The sequence below is a fragment of the Linepithema humile genome, chromosome 7 (assembly GCF_040581485.1).
Source record: "Linepithema humile isolate Giens D197 chromosome 7, Lhum_UNIL_v1.0, whole genome shotgun sequence".
In the NCBI taxonomy this organism is placed as follows: Eukaryota; Metazoa; Arthropoda; class Insecta; order Hymenoptera; family Formicidae; genus Linepithema; species Linepithema humile.
Window position 1 is genome coordinate 15,131,716 of NC_090134.1, and position 22,782 is coordinate 15,154,497.

The 22,782-nt window shown below is 38.0% G+C and overlaps 3 protein-coding genes across 5 annotated transcripts in view; 2 read left to right on the forward strand and 1 right to left on the reverse strand.

Moving 5' to 3' along the window:
• Window positions 1-1,885: 1,885 nt before the first annotated feature.
• LOC105674241 (alpha-crystallin A chain) lies at window positions 1,886-17,741 on the forward strand. 3 transcript variants are annotated; one of them, XM_012370434.2, is made up of 4 exons: window positions 1,886-2,238; window positions 8,328-8,444; window positions 9,578-9,767; window positions 16,832-17,741. In XM_012370434.2, the coding sequence occupies exons 1-4, from the start codon at window positions 2,051-2,053 to the stop codon at window positions 17,024-17,026; spliced, it is 690 nt and encodes a 229-aa protein (XP_012225857.1). In that variant the 5' UTR covers window positions 1,886-2,050; the 3' UTR covers window positions 17,027-17,741. The 3 variants fall into 3 exon arrangements, with proteins under 3 accessions (XP_012225857.1, XP_012225858.1, XP_067214674.1); XM_067358573.1 differs by lacking the exon at window positions 1,886-2,238 and adding an exon at window positions 4,620-4,787; XM_012370435.2 differs by lacking the exon at window positions 8,328-8,444 and having other exon boundaries at window positions 1,890-2,238.
• A 147-nt stretch (window positions 17,742-17,888) lies between these two features.
• Window positions 17,889-20,838, reverse strand: LOC105674225 (nischarin). The gene is made up of 3 exons (XM_012370406.2): window positions 20,347-20,838; window positions 19,905-20,217; window positions 17,889-19,831 (listed from the first exon to the last, which is right to left on the reverse strand). Exons 1-3 carry the CDS (start codon window positions 20,472-20,474, stop codon window positions 18,866-18,868), a joined length of 1,407 nt encoding a protein of 468 aa, XP_012225829.1. The 5' UTR covers window positions 20,475-20,838; the 3' UTR covers window positions 17,889-18,865.
• A 27-nt stretch (window positions 20,839-20,865) lies between these two features.
• The window catches only part of kmr (kramer), a 138,874-nt gene continuing 136,957 nt past the window's right edge, over window positions 20,866-22,782 (forward strand). The window contains exon 1 of the mRNA XM_067358551.1: window positions 20,866-20,991. The gene's annotated coding sequence lies outside the window, so the exon portion shown is untranslated. The remainder of the gene's footprint in view (window positions 20,992-22,782) is intronic.

Here is a 22,782-nt window from a genome sequence, read left to right on the forward strand (position 1 = left end):
ACTCTAGTTATTCATACTTTATTATTGTTGCAAATAAAAATTGCGGTATTCTAGAAATAATTTTCTGACATATTTATTATCTATTTTATATTTTTTATTACAGATTATGGAGATCATTCATCACAATTTTAATTTAACCTCCCCTGTTTTTCGCCAAGTTTAGGGTTAATAAATGCATCTCTGTTTGACCGATTTTTCCTCTCATTCAGCCAATCTTCACGTGAAGAGGCTTTCCGTTGCTTCGATTTGTGGGAGTGTATCCTTGACGAGGGTGAATGTGTACGTATATAAGGAATGAGGGGGCGTAGTGACGTGCCATTCCATTCAGTCGAAGACAGCTCGTGACGACGCAAAGCGCCGAAATTAGTGTCGGCGTCATACGCGACTCTTGCTAGTCTCGATACCGTAAAAGAATTCTCTGGTGACGACGTAAACATTCTTTCAACGTGTCGGCACACTGATGCGATTTCCAATTTTCGACAGACGCAATACAGAAAGAATGCGTTTCGAATCTCACGCCTCTGTTGACGTTAAAAGGTATAATTAGTTCGTAATCATATCTTTAATTGATTGCAGATTTTATTTGTCTGATATAAGCATTGCAAAATGATTATCGTAGATTGATAATCAAATGATTATTTATTTATATCCGTTGATAACGATGCATTAATTTATCAAATAACGGTAATTTTTCTATAAGAAATTTCGACAATATTGTCCTTAGAAAATTGTTTTTGTCATTGATTAAAATTCACTTTGATGACGATCATAGATTTTTATGAATAGATTCACGTCAAATGATGTCTCGTTAATTTTCTGACGAGCGTTATTGACTTTAAAGAGACCTTTTAATTTAGCATGCAGCCTAATTAATCAATTAATACCGTAAAAATCGTATTATCCGTCATTACAACTCATTGAACATCTTACGTCATTTCAATCACTCTTGTTTTCATACTTTCCAGTATGAATATTTATTCTTCTACATAAAACATGACAAATTATTTCAAATACACTACAGATCTTTTTAAAAAAATGATAAAAACTGTCGTACAAATCGAAAACATTACTTTTGCACCTGTAAACTTAATTTTGTCTTTCTTTTATATCTATAAGTACAGATAGTTCTCGAAATGCGTGCGTGTGAACTTACTAGATTGTTCGATTGCGGAGGTTATTTATAAGGAAACGATCACACGAGTTTATTAGTCATGCTCTATTGTGGATGATTCGTTTTGTATCATTTTCGACATCACATCTCGCCTACGCGCAATCTTTATATGAACAAATTTTACGTTCCGTTTTCACGTGATGGAATAATTTGTTTTAATACAAAAATTAATCCGACCACAATGTGTCGAAAAGTTGATACGTTTATCTTATGAGAAAATTTTTAACGAAAAACAATTCAAGTCTTTTAAACTTGATAACGTATACATAAGGTTTGCTGTTTTTTTTCTTTTCTCAGAAAGATAGCCAACATATATTCGCGAATATCATTAATACGCGACAATGTGTCAATTAAATATTTTCAAACCCTTCTAAATAATTTCAAATAAGTGCTTATTTTTTTGAAAAACAAAGTATAGTGATTCAAAGTGGCGGCATCTATAACTGACAAAATACCGAAGTGCGCTTTTTCATCTTACGCGGAACGCTGCGGCGATACTTCTCCGTCCATCTCATCTCGGCTTCTATCTAATTTTTCGTTAATAGTACTCTCATTTTCAGCGATTAATACTTAATTAAATTTAGAGTCGTCAATGAGAGCATGTCAAACTTCGCGACCGACCGCGTGGCGTAGTCACGAGGCAAATCGAGCACGGCGCCGAGCACGCACGAACGTGGCCGAACTCCTACGAGGTTTCACCGGCTATTTAAGGGGTAGCCGGCGAGCCGCGCTCATTCCTTAGGCGAGACGAGATACGAGTAGATATACGTGTGCGACGTCCAACGTATTTTTTCGCGATCGAATCGTGTTTGACGAGCACGAACCCTCGTTAAGTGATACAGTGATAAGAGACACATAGTGTTTAACTCGGGCGAAAACATGGCCGACAGTGGTATCAAGCGTAACATTCCCATCAAGCTCGGTGATTTCAGCGTGATCGACACCGAATTCTCTAATATACGCGAGCGCTTCGACGCCGAGATGAAAAAGATGGAGGACGAGATGTCGCGGTTTCGCAGCGAATTGATGAACCGCGAGAGCAACAACTTCTTCAAGAGCACCACCAGGTACATTAGAGATCCGAGTTCTCTCGCGAAACGCATAACCTCTTTTCCGGCCATAACGCCGGTTATATTTCTCATACGTTCTCACGCGTTGCTCTACGATAAATTTCACTATATGCGTAACATTTTACTCGTTGTCGAGGATTTTTCTTCAAACGTGTTACGGTTTAATTCGAAAGCATTGAATATTTGTTTTGTTTATATCTACTTCCGCGAAGTCGAACTTATGTGCATGTTTACGCGCGGGATGCCAATACTGTTAGCGTATTGCGTAGCAAAACATCAATGCGATCCTTTCAGAAATTTTTGCGCAAAGAAACTTATTGCGCTTTTGTGTACGTTGCAGAGAGAAATCGATAAAAGTTGATTTATGTCGTAATTAGTAATACAGTCGGCATTGAAAGTATTGATCTTTCTGTAAAACAACATAATGCCATTTGTCGTAGCTGCGTAGTGTGAGATCAGAGAGAACGTTGAAAAAGGGATCTTTATTTCGTTATTTTTATATGTTGAATATTTTATTATTTTCGCACTGGTTGTATCTATAATGCGACAGGCTTTATCTCTCACGTATTTTAAAAGCATCATTTTTCTTCGCTCGCGCGACGTGATGCATTGTCCAGCATTGAAATTACTGGCGATCGAACATCGTTGACTTAACGACGATCAATCACAGGTTAGGCATTGATTTGCAATATATCTGAAAATACATTGTTTTACGTAATAAAAATTCATGAATCTCTCGATCGCTGATATTTTATAGTTTCGTCAGTTGATTGAAAAAATTATTCGTCGACTGATCGATCGCATGTGTTTATCATGTAAACGCAATGTTCAATCATAATTTATTTCTCAAGCATTATTGTAATAAATATATTAAAGTACTTTGATGATACTTCTGACACGTTAAAATACAAGATAAATTAATAGATAAGAAAAGCTGATACAATATTATCTGCATACAATTTTAAAAGATATCACAAGTCGATGATTTGCGTAATTAATTTACGTTGTCGTTACCTTATTGAAAATTGAAATGTGTATTCTAATCTTATCAGGTGTGCTAGCAGTAAATGTCATCACATTACAGTACATTAAAAAGATTAATAGCCGAACGGTTTCTTGTTGACGTGGAAATGTCATTCGCAAAGTGCGTTCGCAAAAACGAAGTTTGTGTAGATTTTTCAATAACGCGATTGAAATGCTCCAGCGATTCGCAGATTAGCTCAGCATTTTTGTATCGATACAGTCGTTTCGTGCATTTCAGTATCGTACCTGCTATTTATAGAGATTCCGTCACTGCATTCGCAGACCAGAAGCCCCCTTTGGCGTCTCAACCGCGCGTACGCCACGGGGAGCGAAGCGGATAATCTCGGGGCGTATACACGCTGGAAATTTGCATACAAACTAAGGCGGCTGCTTCGTTACTAAAATTGCATAATTTTTACAATAACAGTATTTGCATATATCGAAAGCGTACAAGTAATCTTATGCGGTTATTTGTGCTTTTGAATCCTCTTCATCTTTTACGCGTTCCTTTTACGCGTTTCTTACGCACACCTTGCAACATTTTTTTCATTAAAATATAAAACTTTAATTAAAATATAAAACAAAACCGTTTGGCATACTTAGATTTTACATTGCGATTGTTTGTTTTCTACAAGCTGTTTTTACGGTCGGCGGTCCAACGCGACTGAAATTGAAATTTTACATGGCAGTTTAATGGCATGGGGATTTAATTGTTTTGTTACATAATAATATTCGTGTTAAACTCCGCATATTTTATGCGCATTCTTGTGGGAAATGTGGCTATACGTGCTGCTCGCGGAATAACAATCGGTATCTATTACGCAATTACGTTGGATGCGTCTCGTTGGATGCACACAACGGACGCGTTCACTGCAGTTTGGTGACGCACCGATGAGAACATACGATTGCACCTGCTGGATGCAACATTACGGTTATTTCAAAATATTTACTTGAAGAAATCAGATAAAAACATGATAAGAAGAAATTATAACGATAAAATTCCCGTTCTTTAATTTCGCGATTCTTATTTCGAAATAATTAACACACTTTAGACATTTTACTCATCTTTTGGAAAAATATTGTCTTAGAAATCGCATTTCTTGAAATCGAAGGCGTTATTTACATATCGGATATCGGATTAACGTCACTTTCCCGATCTATTTTTCGAGACGAGATTAACATCTGTGCTGAAAAATATATAACTTTAGCATCACGTTATTACGTCACCTTGACATTGGTGTACCATCGCGGATAGTTTCCCCACTACAGGAGCACTGGAATCAAGCACTAAATCGTGGTGTAGGAAAGGTGAGGAGCTTGCAGGGATCCTGCAAGCGATTTTACGCAGTAATTTTTGCGACATCGCGGCTACTGCATCGCTACCGCGTTTCAAAGCGCGGCGCGCTCGGTCGTGAACAGTCGAGTTTGGTTCCTCCCCGCCGGCAAGGATCACCGGGACGATCCGCGATGATCCTGGACGAGGATCTCTATCCACCCAGGCATAAAACAGTGCTCCAATTCCGGTACGTTGGCGATAATTCGCATCCGATACATTACGCAATCCGAATTAACCGATCAGTTAATCAAATATCATCTTCCGTCGTCGTGATTTTTTAAATTATATATATATAATTTGAAAACACGCGAGTCGAAGAAACATGCGTCATCGCCATTAGCGTACGGATTCTAACACGTCTATAAATATGCGTCGTGGCAAACAAGTGCTCGATATTGATCGTGTATTCTTGATGAATCGCTTGTGGGAAGTATGGTCCATTACGAAGTCCGAATAATCATGTGTGCTTGACGTAATGCTCGCGTTCAGGGACAGTTACTGCAAATAGACAAGTGTGTATGGCACATCGTGCAGAGTGTCGGCGAGTCTTCAGCGCAAACCTTTTTTTTTTTACACGTGGACTGTGAACCTGTCTAGCAAGATATATAGCTGTCGACTCTTCACGCACTTAACTTTTTTTTTCTATTGCCGCTTGAATTCAACTTTTCTGCGTACAATCGGCTTATACATTTCAAGTCTGCGCATTAATTTAGAATTGCAAAATTATTTTGTGATTTAGCGTCATTAATCACTAAATGCTAAATGATTGAAGCGTCGAGAAACGGTTTTATATCAAGTCGATAAATACATTCGTCGAATTACATTTCAATAGCAAGTATCTTTCGTGTAAATTTCCCATTTTACAGTAGAAAACTTACAGTGAGAACTCATCGTTGCGATATGAATAATAACAAAGGTTTGACAGATCCGACAAGTTTGTGATGCCTTCGGATAGACGGGCGGATCTTTAGACAGCGTGTCAAGATTCGAGCAACAGGAAATTACCTCTTGTAGGCAGGGCAATAGCATGTTAGTTGACTTTGGCGAACTATGCTAAACTTCATGCTTGAACCTCCGCGGACGATTGACGTACCGTCGGTAGTTATGGCCTTTCGAAGGCTCGAGTAACACGATGCATGCGTGCCAAAGGGAGATTCACCTTAATTCACTCTCACATGCACGCGCCATTGTTTCAGAGTATTGCGTATCGTCTTACTGTTTCACAATGTCGGGCTATGTGTGACTGTGAGTTGAATGATTCGTAGACTCTCAGCCGTTCATCGCGTAATTGCTAAATGTGGTTCCGCTGAAACTCGCTCGATTATCTCATTTGATAGAATCAATTAATTAGACACGATTCGCGGTGTAGATGACGCAAGTGATTATCTTTCTCATCATTTGCCGAGCAAGCATCTTAATATTTTTTTTTATACGTTTTACAAAATGTTTCAATTTCCGTGAAAATTTAATAGAGTTGAAAAATTATTTTTAATCACATTCCTTGGTTATTTTATAAATCAGATTTTTACACGTTACAATTCGATTGACAATGAAATCGATGGTACAATCGTGTGAACAAATTATATAATATAATAACGCGATGATAGCATTTAAAGTTGCTTCGCCATTATTCACGTTTTGTTTGCCCTTTTCACTCCGACGAGCCACGTTTTGTAAGAACCTGCTCGTTATGCCTGACCTCCCTCGATTGCACGAGACAAGATCCGAGACCTTTCTCTTGTCTGGCATAATTATTCTCTGCCGCATTCTACCATTCTTTCTCACGTAACTTTTCTGCGGTTTTACTTTAACACTTTCGCGCTTCCTGCTAGCGGAGATCTCGTGATATTTAAACATTTGCAGAATGGATTCGATTAAGTCTGTGTATGTTTTGATTTTCCGAGAAAAAAAGCATATAAATTATATAATGCATTTCTGTTCCCGACAACAGATTTGTCGGAAAGTCTCGTAAAACCTGATAGAAAAATATATTTATTGTCTCATTATTCGATAATAATAGACTTCTTCGTACAGTGAAAACGGAAAACAGCAGTTACTGCTGTTAAACACGTTATGTCGCGTGATGGGATACAGTGACATTTTGTTCTTAGAATCGTTCCGCTGTCACAGAATTTATTCGGCCATCACGAAACTTTACAAATGTCATGCGCGGTGTTACAATCCTTTGGAACGTTTACTCCCGCCGGATTGTGTTTTCTTTTTCAAAGACAATTTTCACATCTAGTAAAATAAAATATTTTATTCGGAAGGTCAAAAAAATAAATTTAGAACGGTTTTATATGTAATCATCCTCGCGGCAAGCGCGACAATGACGACATGATGACGTATTCTTTATAGTGGTGGATCGATGGCTTCCACGAAGACGAAGTAAGATTTGCCGGTTATCGACATTGTGATATTTGAAGCGATATCATTTCGCATGTAGCTACAAATAGTCTTATTTTTATCAGCACGGAGATAAACACATGATAGATCAGTCGCGAAACCCCTCCGAGCCGTTAATAAGTTTAACATAGATTATCGGCAATAATTAGTGTCGCTCTCCGTTGGAGAAAGGTTCACCTAGATAAACCCAGGTACCGATCTGAAAACTTTTATTTAGCCGTGCGAAGAATTTTTATGAATTTAGAAAGAATATATATTTGTCGAGTGCGCTTATTAATTAATTTATTTGTGCAAATAATTTGCACGTAGCTTTTATGGTTAATTTGCTGCGTGTTGACGTGTGTCGATTGTCTTATTGCTTCTTGTATCGTTATTGTTTGAAGCGGATTCTCCAGCCTTTGAAGATAATTTAGATTTAGGGGTGTTATATTATTTGCGCCAATATATACGCGATTAGATATCGATTAAGGAAAAGTTTAGCGCTTAATTTATATAATTTATTTTCACCTTTAATTTTACAATTTGCCAAATTTTAAGATGCGGACGTAAAGATACGATAAAAGATTATAAATTTTATAAGAATATGTTTTCAGCAGTCCAACTTTTTGAACTGAAATAAAAGTGTTAAGATTACAAAAAAAAAACAACAATAAATTAAAGAAAAATAAAGATATGACAGTTTTAGTCAAGTGATCTTGCTTGAAACATCGCTCACTGATTGTTTCTTGGCGTAAATAAACTTATTGCTCAGATGATTGAAGACGCTTCATAATTAAAAATACAGCTCAATGTTAATTTATTAATATAATACATAACGTGATGTTTAGTTTGAAGCGATATTATTTTGCTAAAAGTTGTGATTGGAGATTGTTAGTTCAATGACACCGACAATTTCACAAGCACAATCAATAGCAACTGAAACATTTGCTTTCTTGACGATAAGAACAAAAGTAGACGTAACGAAATGAATAATGAACTCGTAAATGGATTTTGGACAGTTTGTTATTAATCGAAAAAGAATCGGCGTTTGTTAGAGAAAATAACAAATAGCAAAAGAAATTATTTACCGTTGGTATCAGAAGAATTAAAAAAAAAATCCAGAAATTATAAGAAACAGAGATGAATCGCATGTGCAGAGCGATTGTACCGCCAAGAAACACAGGAGCAGAAGTTAACGCGATGGCGCGGATTAACAATAAATCTGGATGAAATCTTTGCAACCACTAGAGTTAACCGATAATAATAATAACAATAACCCCTCTTCCTGCGCTCGACTACCGAATGGCTCTCTGCATTGGCACGTTGGTGACTAACCATGAAGTCGGCATCACACGAGCAGCAGCGAGCATCGCACATCGACGACCTCGAAGACCGAAGGTTGGGACAAGATCGACCCTGCAGCACCGTCGAAGCAATCCGCGTTCGACAGCTTCAAAAGGTGACGCTATCGTAGAGAAAAAAAAAAAAAAAGAACGAACAGAAAAGCACGAGTCGGTCGACGTAGAGACGACCAATTAATAGGATCGGAAAAAATGTCATCGCAAAGGCGCGCACTTTTTCATTAACTTCGTAAAGCTTGCCAAAGAACCAAGTAGATTGACACTTTGCGCTGAAATAGCGCACGGTGCTAGTAAATTAATCCGCACCTTAAATTGTTTCCCAAACGGAATGTTCATCCTGCACTGTGCCGTTTATTTCTCATGTAACCCTTTGTAGGATGAACCTGAAGAGAAAAAAATATTTAACGAGTACTTTGCATTGGAATATATACGTTTAATTATTCTCAAACGTTAACGAATCATTAGTATTCATTTAAGTTATTCATTGCATTAGGCTAGCGTATTGGAAAAATTGGAAAATTGTAATAAATAACAAAATGTATACAGCAAGTGATAAGAAAACGTTACATCACCTTTTTCTACGAAGGGTTAACGCAGTTGTAATCGCGCGAGAGCGAGTGCAACGAAAAAAAAAAAGACGAATATCCGCACGTTTTGTGACCTCGCACTCGGGAACGATGGAGATCGTTGCCCTTTTGACACGATTCACACTTCACGTTCCTTACGATTCCACACAGGCCATAATGTTGCGTTCGAATAACATTTTTAATTAACGCTAGCAAAGCCAAAGCGAACGTTTTTAATTACTAATTAGAATTTTAAGTATATATGTATGTGTGTATCTTAATTTCTACTGCATTAAAAGTTTAAACCCTTTTTCGCTTCTCCCATTTTCAGCGGCAACAGGAATTGTCGCGTGAAATATATTAGGCATTTAAGCGCCGGCACTTTCAGTGTTAACACCATTAATGCACGACTTTTAATTAATGTCAGCCTCTGGCGTGTGTTTATACTTTTCGTCCGTCACCTTGTCGCCACGGGTAAGGCTTCAGATTATCGCACCTACTTGTAGTACGGCCAACAGGTTTCACGTTAGTGTCACGGACATCCAGCGTCGCTATATCACTGTTATCAATGTGTTCGACATTTCATTGTTCATTTAGAATTTTTGTTCACACACGAGCGTGTATAATCATCGGCGATAACCGAAGTTTTCCTTTTTAAATTACAGCACCACCACGCAACAGAGCACTCAGAATAGCAGTTCCTTGAGTCCTCACCATGACCATACCTGGCTGGAAGGCCTCAACAGTCCTCTCATCCAGGACGAGGGTGACAACAAGATGTTGAAGCTGCGCTTCGACGTGTCGCAGTACACGCCCGAGGAGATCGTCGTCAAGACTGTGGACAACAAGCTACTGGTGAGTAAGATTTCTGCATTTAAATATTGCATTTAACTGCGTTTACGAGCGTTCGCACTGCGGGCTTGATAATAAAATTTCTTTTATTGATATACGAAAATATTTAATATTTTGTTTTAATAAAACTATCGTACTCGGTGGCTGAAGGCTGCCTTTAGTCGTCTCTCACGCGCGGATCAATGCGTTCGGGCACTAGATTGCTATACGAGTCTGAAACTTGGAATTTATCGCTCTGCGACTCTTCTCGGTTCATCTAGCGAGCGCAGAAAAGCACACCGCGGCAAGCCGAAATTATTATACGGTTGACTCATCGCACGCACGATGCGCGCCGAAACGGTCTCTTGCACAACTTGGCAAGATGCAAATCGGGTTCAAGTTTTTGCGCAATTGGCGGGGATTGGCGCGACACAAAGTTGCTCGTCATGCATAATATACCGGCGTAATAGCGGCGAAGTCAAATTATCGAAATTGCGTGCCGTCGTATGGTTTTTCGTCGATTAATTTGCAATTTGCGTTTGCCGCTAGAATCGTTTACCGGTAATCGCCGATTACGATACGCGTCTTTATGTTTAGATGGAAAACTCGAGATTTAAACGAACATGCAATCAAGTATGAAAATACCATGTTCCAACCCTCTTTCAAAAAATTTGCATTTAAATTGTACTCGGCGGAATGGACAGGAAGTAATCTCGCGGTGAGAAATGCAGAGCGCTTACGAATCTTCATGAACTGCATAGAGTGTTGTAATTGTTCGCGTTACGTCACTTCCCGCCGGAAAGCTGGCTTCATCGAGTGAATTCGCACGGAATAAAGTTTTCGCTGCTGTCTTTCGCGCAATTACGTCTTGTTTGAACGCGGCCAGTTCATAGTGAATTAGCGAGTTTATGGAAACTCGCGCTCTCCCTTCGCGTCTCAATAAATTAGGATTTTACGCGGGAAGTAGAATATCGGAGCTAGAATTTCTCGAAATTTCTAACGCGCGTCCTCTTCGCGAGCTCCTTCTCTAACGTTCTCTCACGTTCTCTCGTACCGACCTGGACGGAAATAACTGGCGCCGAAAATAAATTCACGCCACTCGTCACACCGGGCGGTCCGGAATAATGTTCGGCCATTGTAAACGAACAAGCTGAAATGCGGCGCGACGCGATTATGAATTACACAAGAGACACAATTCTTTTCGCGCAATTTCAACAATAACGCGGACATTACAATTTAATAAAAATACTGAATTTTTTTTTACGGTAATTTAGCGAGTCAGGAAATCATTAATCTTTGTGCATTAGTTTTTTATGCGCATACGCGAAATAAATAATTACGTACATCGCAAGGAAGTATTAAATTTAATTGCGCATAAGGACGTTGTTACTCGTTGACACGCAATATCCGCTCACCGTTTTTGTAACATAAGACAGTAATCAGGTTATCTGCTTATTTCAATAAAAGAAATAAAGTGGATATTTCTCTCTCTCTCTCTCTCTCTCTCTCTCTCTCTATCGGATGAATATTGCAAAAATTCTACTACCGTTATGCATGCTTAGACGGTGAGGTCATTGTACCGTCGTACTCTTATTCATTGACGAAAGGAAGATCATAACGATGAAAGATCCATCGGTGAACAAGGCACGGTATTATTCTAATTTATTCGATAAACGCTCGGTCGTTCGAACGGATGCTCTTTCATTTCAATTTCACGACCTTCTAAAAATTCATAACTGGTACCACGAAAGCGTATCCTGTACAAAGTATTTTAAAAGTCGCATGGTTTATTTGAACACTCGACTTCTTTTTAGATTTATTATTTGCTCAATTTTTATTAACATTTGTTACAAATGAGAAATCTTTTCTTCTGTAATATTATTCGATGTATCACAGTTATTGAAAAACAATAACCGCCGTTTTTCTCAGCGTTGCCTCGAGTAGTTTGTAGCAGTTCAGTGAAACCTATGTGCTGTGTCAAAACATTCTGCGTGTTTGTCTGTATGTCAACCTAAGGAGGTACGTTCTTTTGTTGACTCGTTCTCATTCACATTCATTGTGAATCATTTTATCTTTCTACAACAAGATCGTGCTAGTGCATAATTCGAATAATTCATCTACTGTACTCTTATTTATTATTTTATCACCGCCGGTAATTTTTTGCACGATCAATTTTTCTTCTTCCACTTTGTTGAGAAAAACATCGGCCATTTATCTTCGCTACGGTCCTCCTCTTTTGAAATAATTTCGAGGGAACGAGAGCAGTCTTCCATAAATGGATTCGCCGGACGAAACTTGACGGCACAAAGAAACTGCTCGAAACTTGTCTTATATCGTGGTCAGGGTCTGACGAATTCAGGTCGACCGCGCACCACGGTCCTTAAAGGGCTTGATCAAGGACGATGTTCCGAAGGACAAGCGGTCCAGGTCGGGATGCGTACGGTAGTAGAGCGTTTCGCGAGTTTTACGAGCAGTGACGTCATCGCAAAAGCGACGAGAAGACGTATCTTTGTCTCTCCTTTTTCGTCGCTCCATAGCGTGTAATCTAGCTAACATAAGTTGAATGTACTTTGATGGAGATTTAATTGGCGGCTTAATCTCGGATGTATTTAAAGTTGGTAATTGAAGAACTGCGGTAATTGGTTGATAATTGAAAAGGAATGTTCTATTAAGTGTTAGTTGGGGAAGATGTGATTCAAATTTTTTCCGAAATTTATGTACGAGAAATGTTATCAATAAACACACTGAAAGTATCGCATGTTTGCTGATTTTTGTTTGTTCCGGTTGTTTTTTTCAGAAAAAAATTTTGTTTTGAAAGTTTATTTTAAATTACACGGGCATTCAATCGATTTTTAAAAGCTTTCGAATCTATTTTACAATTATTCACACGAAGGCAGAAGTGGAAATAGGAACGTCAAAATTCGTAGTTATATTTAGTTCGTGAGTCAGAGTTGCCAGTGGCTTATGTTATTTTCGAGAATCACCGTTTCGAAATTTCGGATAGCAACTATCGCGACTAACTATTGGCGTTGAAAATATTTTAATATAAACATCTCCTTCCACAAACTAAAAGAATTAAATCAATTGTATGACGATACTATAAAATTGCTACAACTGCAGGATAAAATATTTCAGAAATTGTTGAAAAATATAAATATAATATAGAGATGTTAAATTTTTATGAGAAATTTGTATGATTTTTTTTTTTCAAGACATTCAAAGCCGATAATATTGATTAAATCACCGTGACATCATCATGCGTAACCCAGATTTCGTTGCCGAGTTCGTGCCACGCGAATCGGGGGTGCTGAAATTTGGCAAATCGGTCGTTCCAATGACTAGTAGTGGTTACAGCTGGTAGGATTGCGTAATGCTCGCCTCCCGTAAGACGATATCCGTCGCGAAAACTTAGATCTTGCGAAGAGTTGAGTTACCGTAGTTCGTTCGTTCTCGTCGTGTCTCTTTCCTTCCCGCCTTTCTCTTCGCTCATTCTTTCCTTTGCTCTCGCAAGGGTCTCGCGAGGTCTAAGATTACCCGTGCATGCTTTTCTTCGTGGTTTTCGTCTTTTGCAGTCGGCACGATCGATATCCCGAGCGTAGCAACAAGAGAATTGCGTTAGCGGAGTGAAGGGAGGGGAGGGATGACCGCTGCCACAGCGAAATCTATTTCGTGACTTGCCTATCGGGAAAAGAAATCCCGGTACTTGGGATCGATTTACGTTAACGTGACCCGTATTTGTCGAAGATATTCCGAGACAGACAATCGACTGTAGCTGGAAACGATTCTTTCTTTACTCGGGTTGCGGAAGAAAGATTCGATAAATATGAAAATCTAGATATATTCAATTGGTGATCAATTATTTTGAATCATTTTCTTTTCTGATATTATAACAATTTACAGAAAAACAAATTGCTTTTACAATTGATATGTGACTGATGCAAGAAATTAGTGAAAAATTATTTATAAAAATTTATTAAAAAAACTAAACAAATTAATATCTTCATTGCGTCTCGATATTTGCATCACCGTTTATTAAATAGAACGGCTGGGAGAAGCAGTGCCAAGAAATTTATGCTCGAAAATTATGCAGGACATACGCGCCTCGGAATTAAATACGAAACCGCCGGTCTTGTAATGATAAACAAAGAGGAGCGCTAAGGACGTACAATGCAAACATAGGTAAAGTCCAGCCCAATTTTTCACGTGACGCAAGGTTAAGGCCGGTTTATTTCGTTTGTTGGCACGTATCGCAGACGACTGCGGATAGGTTCGCGGTCGTTGGTCGGTCGGTCTTTTGGGTAACGTGATGGAAGACACTTCGAGAAGCGAACCGGAGCGAATCAAGTCCAAGCGGGTATAACTCATTAGCGGCTTTTACGTAATGCAATTAGCATGGCAGGCCTCGCCTACCGCTTGCGACTCTGCCTTTGATGTGTTTGCCGCTCTTATGGGCGCGGTCGTATATCCTGGCACCTGCATTTTTTTCACGTGCGAAAAAGTCATCGAGACACGCTTCAAGAAATAGCATCATGATTAGCGATGAAGGGCGAGCGTGACCTGAAATCAATGTCGTGATCATTTATTGCCAGTCGCGACGGATCGGTTTATAGACGTTTATACTTTTAACGAATTTCCATTAAACAATCGCAAATCTTTCTTCGATAAGAACATGTTTTTGATCACAAAATGGAGACATGTCGAATTAGTTTGATTGTAGAACAGAAATTTAATTCAACTCTTCAGCTTAATTGTCGTGACATTTAATTTAAAAAATTAAAATTTTCTAGGATTGCAAGCATGGCTAGTTTAGTGTACTTTGTATTGTGTGCGTTATAAAAATACAGTGCTACTTTTGTTATTTGATCATATGAGTCAACATTGTGTACTTGCCACCAGTCTTCAAGGCGAGTCGCTTCTGTCATACAAACTCTGCGATTTCTAAATACGTCGCTGATCGAACTCGGCATTAACGTGATGTAACAACTTTGTCGTAATAACTCGCGTTTACACAAAACTCAACGATGATGCTATCTGCGAGCCGTGCAATAATATTTGCAGTCTTTGAGCGGCAGCGTGCTACCGAAGTCACGTGTAATACTTTAAAATTAGTTTTTAGCAGAAATTTAATTTTAAATGCATCTGCCAAATCGTATAAAAATCTTTTCTCATAATTTAAAAATAATAATAGAGACGAGAATATAAAAAAAAGAAATAATGGTGATTAAGTCCAGTGGATACATCTCGTGCACATTTTATCAGAGTGCTTTCTTTCTCTCCAAGTGAATTTATTCGACGAACGAATGTAACGTATCACGCAAACAAGTTATGTTGAAAGAATTTGGAATATGAAGTACAGAAAGTCTGCGCACATACACGAGCGGCGATCGCTTTGCGATAAAATGTAAATTCTCATCGATCGTTGAGTCATCGAGTAGCAGTCTCGCTCGATAAGAAACACGCAGAAGGGCGCAAAGTTTAATCCAGATGTTTTATGGAGAAATACGTAGCACGAGTTTCGCATATTTATCATACTAACTTTTTTGTTGGAAAATTATGGGATTGAAGATGTTATCGTCGCGTGTAAAACGAGGTCGAGCAAAAGGGAGGACAGCTTGCAAGAAAGCAACCACCTTTAAAATATCGATTCGCGTGATATAGATAGTGGAAGCCATGGTGGTATGGTCTGCCATCTTCTCCGTCTCGTTCTTCGTCCTGCCGTGTTTCGATCCTTTTATTACCCCCACGGCTGTCGTAAAAAGCAGGCGTCCCGATTACATTGTGGCTCTCATAACCCACTTTCGTCGCGAAGGACGATGTTCTTTTGCAACGAGATCCTTTACTTCTTTTTCCGCCCAATCTCAATTAAGTCGTTTCCTTGAAACGACAGATCATAATCACATTGTTATAACATGCTACATATTTATGAATTTAATCATGGACGTAGCAAAATTTAAATCCGCAATTAAATTTTTAATTAAAGGAGAAAAGCGATAATCCATATTACGAATTTGAAATTTCTCTCCACAACTTAGACGTCGTCAAACTGAAGAATTAACAATTTGGTTGGAGTATTTAATGCAAATTTCAAGGAATTGAAAACTCGCTTACGTAAAACATGGATTTGTCATTAGATACATCGCACTTTTTCATACTGCGAAAGTGTAATCGATATCTTGTTGTACATCTGTAACGCAATGCGTGCGTGTTGTACGAAAAAATGAGATCGATGTTTGACATATGTTATATTAACTTACGCGCGCGCACTTAAGGAGATGAAACCTACGCATGGTCAAACGGAGCGGGTGTGACTCACGGGTCGAATGCATGAGTAATACGGTCATTATTACTGGGTATTCTCGTTGCCCCATTTCTAGATCGGTCAGGGAAATTGCTCGTCAGCATTGCGAAGGACACTTTTCAAGTGTCATGCCGTTTTAACGCTCTCAATCTTATCAGCGACATTCATTCCTCGTTCGTGAATCAGAAAAATTCCTTCGCTTTGGTTTTCTCGCGAAAAGAAATTTTGCGTAAGTATGATTTTTGAGATGGAAATTTTATTCATCATTTCGCGCTGAATCAATTGGCGACATTCTCCAGCATTCTCGCCGCACGCGAAGTGAATATTAACGCGAACTTGTAAATTCACGTCAGTAAGTACGTATGCGTATCGTGAATGAATTGCCGGATGAAATATTAATATGGCTATTAACATTAATAGCAATCGATATTAATAATAAATTATCCACAGAATTACAGCATAATTTGGTTGCTGGCCAAGTGACTGATATATTTAAGCTTCAAGGTGGAAGCTATCGCGTTAAAAGCTAGTTGCAACATCGCCTAAAATTAATTTTTATTAAGTAAATTTGTTCTCTGTTTTTTAGGCGCAATTATAATCTTATATAAAAGCGATAGATCACAAAAGCTCTGACTTGTATAATTAAACACGACGATGTTAAATCATCATATAACGTTTTGCGTAGATTGCATTCGATTTCGTTTATTTAATGAAATAAATTAATGTAAATTATAATAATTGTGCGAAATCCGCTATTTTAAATAACGCAATATAATTTTTGATTGTGCAGGTTCACGCTAAACACGAGGAGAAAACGGAAAGCAAATCAGTGTACAGGGAATACAACCGAGAATTCCTGTTGCCGAAAGGAACCAATCCTGAGAGCATCAAGTCTTCCCTGAGTAAGGACGGTGTCCTTACCGTGGAGGCGCCATTACCAGCGATCGGCTCCGGAGAGAAGCTAATCCCGATCGCACATCAGTAAACTCGCAATGAATCGAACGCAGAAAATCGATTTCTAATTTCCTGTCTGAAATTCCTCCTGTTCCAAGCACCATTCGATTTATCCAAATTGGACTTTCCTTCCTCAAGGTAAATTTTGCATCCTTATAATCCTTTATGTAACTTAAATGCAAATCGATTCATTTGCGCGAGAGTTGTTCGACCAATCTTAATAATAGAAACAGCGCCAAATGCAGCATGGTGCGCATCGACTCATTAACTAAAAAGAAAATCAAACGTAGATGAATGTGCTATATAAGTGAAAATTCAGAGAAAATATTTGATAAAGCCCTTTCCTTTTTCATACGAAGCAGCTTTATTCCTTTGATACACAAAATATTTCAGATTTCCTCGTAGAGGTAGCATAACTTTTTTCAGACATGTGCATTGCCTTTTGAAAAGATATATTTTAGTTAGATGTTTTTTGGAGAGAAGCTGTGAGCTATATATCGCTTACTTGTGCACCGCGTCGTACCAACGAATCGAAACTATTACAAATCAACGGAAAAGCGACCGTTTGTAATGGCTAACTTACCTATGTATTAGTTTAGGTGTACGTTAAAAGACTATAACACGATGCTTAGTATGTAATAAGCATTATATTGATATTATTTATGAATATTTTAATATTTTCGAAATGCAAAATATTTAAAGGTAATGCGAAACATAAGTTTAAATAAAAATCAATGATAAACAAATTTGTAATTTTTCTCACGGTAGAAACTATACAAAGAAATTATATCCTTTCCCTAATACAGGATAAGTAATAATTTAGTGCGCAAGATGTTTGAATCTTCACTACTTTCACTAACAGTATTTTGGTTAAATATTATAACAATGTTAAATTTTATCACAGCTTTTTAATTTATTTGTCTTTATTAACAAAATATTTTTTTATATACACATTAATTTCTTATGTTAAATAATTGTAAAATTGATACACAAAATTTGTGTTTGTATTATTTCTTATAAAATGAACAAATTTAAATATTATCTCGGAATAAATATTACACGATTGACACATTTTGTACTAACTCTAGTAAAAGATTTTGATGATATCAAATAATCGCATGTACAATTTATACAATTGATAGACGGATCTGTTCATTGTTATAAACAATTAACAGAAATCACATGCTATATGTGATTGCATTCATACATTGTACATTGTATAAAACAGCGGAAATTTTACGAATTATTTATTTTGCTAATTGTATAAATTATAATAGTTGTTTATTATATTCGTAGTTTTCTCAGGTGTGAATTTGTCTGTGAATTTTTAATTTTCTAAAATGTAAATTAACTTCAAAGCCAGAGTAAGTTATTGGTGCTGATTACAACTTAAAAATGTTTACGAAGTATTTGATTACAACTTAAAAATATTCACAAAATATTTTGTAAACATTTTTAAGTTGTAATTAGTACATGCTTACGAAATATTCGTAAACATTTTTTAAAAATCAGCACCAACAATTTGTTCTGAAGTCCACTTACGCTTTCGTTTTAAATTAATTAAATTGAGCCTTATCAAATTAACGTTTTTTTGTTTGAGAAAGAAAAGCGCTTATTTTTGGTTTACTCGTATTGCATCAATAAAACTAGCAAAAAAAGTATAACAAATCGAAACCGAAAACAATATTATTATTACAATATAATAGAAGAGCGAATATTATTATTAGTTTTACTGATTGTGATAGGAGAATCAGTCTCGTAGCGATCAAATTTACAAGTATAAAAACACTTTTGTTTGTTTCGTATTTAAATATTTTTCACACAATCATGGTGGTCATCGTGATAAAAGGGCAAATTACGACTGACATTTCTATATACTCGGAACTTCGGCGGAAAATAGCGGCGCGTCTGACGCGGTGAATGTTGGCGATTTACCTTCTCGCGCAATTCTTAACGCTTGATGAACCGACACGGTGTCGAGTTCCTTTTGATTCGGCTTTTCGTTATCCAAACAGATATCGGCGGCCCTCTTACCGAACGGTTCCAACACTTTGACTCGGTAGTCTACGATCGTCGACACCGGATTGCCCGTCAGTCTCAGGTTTTCCAGGCAAGGTAAATGACCTATGTGTTTCACCTCTTCGATCTTCTCAATGCGATTGCAGCTCACGTCTAATCCCTCTAACGAGTACAACTTTGAGAAACTGGCGAGAGACGTTAATTTATTTTGCGACAGATCGATGTATACAATGTATCCGAGTTTGGTATGAAGGTCGTCCGGCAGACTGATAAAATTATTCGACGCTAGATACAATTGAGACAGTCTCGGTAATAATGTCACGTTGGAAATTTCGGACAAATGATTGTTGTTCAATGTCAGGCATTCAATGTGCGGTAACAGCTTAATTGCCTCATCGATAACTTCAATGCGATTATCGCTAAGATCCAAATGCGTTACTTTTAACCACACGTGCGAATCATTCGCATTTTCGATATGCTTGTGAACTTCCTCGCACATGGCCAGTTCTACGATGTTTCTGAGTTTTGTATTCGTAACTTTTAGCATGGTCACGGTATCTCGAAGATTCCCCATGTTGTAGATCTTGTCCATGGGATATCGATCGATTGTTAGATGTTGTATATTTTTAAAGGTAGATAATTCGATGGACAACGCAGACGAATAAATATTACTAGTTTTGTAAGGTTCCGAACTTCCCTCGATCATAAGACTAGTTAAATGAGAATTGAAATCCAAAACATGGCTAAAATCATATTTTTTATCCACGACTTCCAAAGATGGGCACGGTTGCTTTAATCTTTCACTGATCGCATAGAGCTGAAAATAAACGGACAACATTAGTATTTTCAGAATTCAAAAATGTTTGCTAATTAAAAATTACTTTTATTACCTGTATAGGATTAAATTTGTAGTTGGTGGAATTCTGCAGCAAGGTGTCACCTCTTGTAAAGAATTCCAAGGCCATACTTTGCAGTAGAAAGTAAATGTCGTATACATGTAGATCTAGAAATATGGCCAATTCTCTAGGCATCGCTTTCTTCAAATAATTATAAACAGCATTGAGATATATTTCCAAGCTCTGTCTGCGCTTCTCCACGAAAGCTTCGCACTTGTTGCCGATGAGTTTCTTTGGCGGTAGGATGTCCTTCTCGACGCAGTGCTCCGAAACGAGTTTCTCGTGCAACTCCGAGAATTCATTGTATCTAGAATGTAGTTGAGCGACATTTTCTTTCTTTCCTTGTTGAACAGTTTGACTGGTACGTTGATCGAATAGAAGTAAAGTGTAAAAATCTTTGCCATGTGGCGGAAATGAATACAATTGCCAATGTTACCTGTGCTTCACAGTCCACTTGATGGACGCGATTCCAACCTCAATGCAGTAATACGTAACCCCGTCGACTGTGTCAGCTGACGGTATTTTCAGGTTTACGTTCTCTTGATTCAGCAGCAAGCACGCCATGGCCAGGTCGTAATGCGCGGATTAGCTCGCTTATACGTGGCAAGTGATTTTTGCGTCCGTTATCGATAATCAGGGCGGCCGAGAGGTTATCCTCAAGTAATCGCAGCCTTCGTGTCGTAGGATAGCGCAACGCGGCGCATTTAGGGGCAGAGGCTGCGATTCCCGTGCATCGCAACTCCGCGCATACGCCACTTTCACACTTATCACCGTCGCTTCAACGTACTTCGCGATGATCGACGTTGTCTCGAAATGGGAGACAACGAATGTACGACACGATTACGCATCTTTGACAGCTACCAGACAGCAGAAAACAACATGCGTACGCTGCTTCCATCTCACGGCGAAAACATGCGTAACTAGCTAGAGCAGAAGTTCCATCGTTGTATTTTTATTCGATCAATGTTGCAATATTGGAATTGAAAATAGTCTAACTTCAATTAGTTCGATCTTCGATCGCGAAAATATGGTGGAAAACGTTTTACATCGAACATCCTGTCGTTATTGCTCAGATTTCACGGTAAGCAGCTTTATTCGAATAATTTGCGACGTTTCTCTGATAACAAGAGAAGAGCGAGAAAGTTTTTCGTTTAGATTAAACGAACGATGCACGCAATAATGATTGTATATAGACTCTCTCAATGTGCCTTATCTTCGATAGATATATTTCATGTTTCTTTCAGCACAGAACCGTTTTCCGATATCCGTTTTGCACATTCGCGTATAATATATAGGTTATCTTTAAATAAAGTGACGATCACTTTGAAGAATACTGTCGCTCTTGAGTGAAATGCCAGTTGTAAATCATTCTTGAGCGATGTTTCACAAGTTTGTCGTAGAAAGAAAATAAAGTTTTAACTTGTTTTGCGTATGACAGGACGAACGCTGTTCACGCGCCTCGCGTTTCTTAATCTTCCATCGTGGCTTCGGAGTGCTTGCGGATGTCATGTACGTTATCAGCTGACGTTTACATCGTGTTCTTTTCAACATGCTCTACTTATTTCCTGTCTCTTTCGATGGCCGATCTACCTTTTTATTCGCGCGAAAAACAAATTATGAATTCCTACAAAACATAAGAACGTCCTTGGATAGCACAGAATTTTTTGACAATATTTTACAAAGAAAAACGTATTAGAGTATTATATGAGTTTCTTAGAAGCCAAATTGATCAATTCCGTGAAATAAAAACCGAAAGAAATTATATAATCAATTTCTTAGCTACGGTTTATTAAATTCTTTTCTCAATACGTAACATTTTGTCGAAGTAATAGAACAAAAAATTACAGCACTCATTACAGCATGGTAATATATTTAATTACAATTACAGTTAATCATGAATATTTTTTCTTCCAATTTTCTCCTCTCCTTTATTTTTCTTGCGCGATCACGTAAGCACGTGAGAAAGTAAAAAACAAAAGATACCACGCAATGCTCTTGATTCGTTGCCACATAGATCATTCTTTTGTTTGATGTTATCGGTTATAAAATTCCCTGCAAAATATGTTTTGTCCTTCATTCATTTTCTAACATGGTAACCGTGTGCGGCGTAGTGGAAAGACAAGGGAGAGCACAAGAGGGAAAGTGAAAAAGATGGAAAATTAGGAGAAAAAATGTGGATGTTTTTGATTGTTATTTGTGAGAAACTTGTGAAACAGTTGACGCGATATTCTCGATTATCGATAGTTTTGATAATGACCTGATTTTTCGCTGCGAGCAAAGAACCTTTCGCAATCGCGCTTTGCAGAGCGAATCGTGAGAATCCACTGGCTCGGTATTTCACCGTTGTTGATAAGCCACCCACTGAGAGAGAAAGAGAAAGAGAGAGGGAAAGAGAGAGGGAGAGAGAGAGAGAGAGAGCGAACGAACAGACGTACGACGTACAATCGTCGCGAAATATATGCGTATGACCCGAAAAACTGTGAGCGCGATTTTGTATATTTATTGTGCGACCGTAGATTGTGGAGGACGTACTATGTCTAGCAACGAAAGATCGCACTCTTTTTATTTAGTGCCAGGTAGGTTGTGCTGCCACGAAACGAGCTCGCTCGCTCATTCATGGCAGCTCTCATTGGCAACAACCTGTTGCCGCAGTGGCGTAACCGACATTTCCTACCTGAGGTACTATATCAAACAGAAACGGTTGATTACACCAGGATTAGCCCCGCAGAATATCCTGAAATTGGCGCGAGTAAATGTATAGAAATAGTCCTCTCTTCGAATAATTTCGAATTGATCTTTTTTTTTTTTTTTTTGAAATAAATATTGAAAAGTTAATTTTGCAGCTGTGAGTTATGAAAATTAACGATAAAGT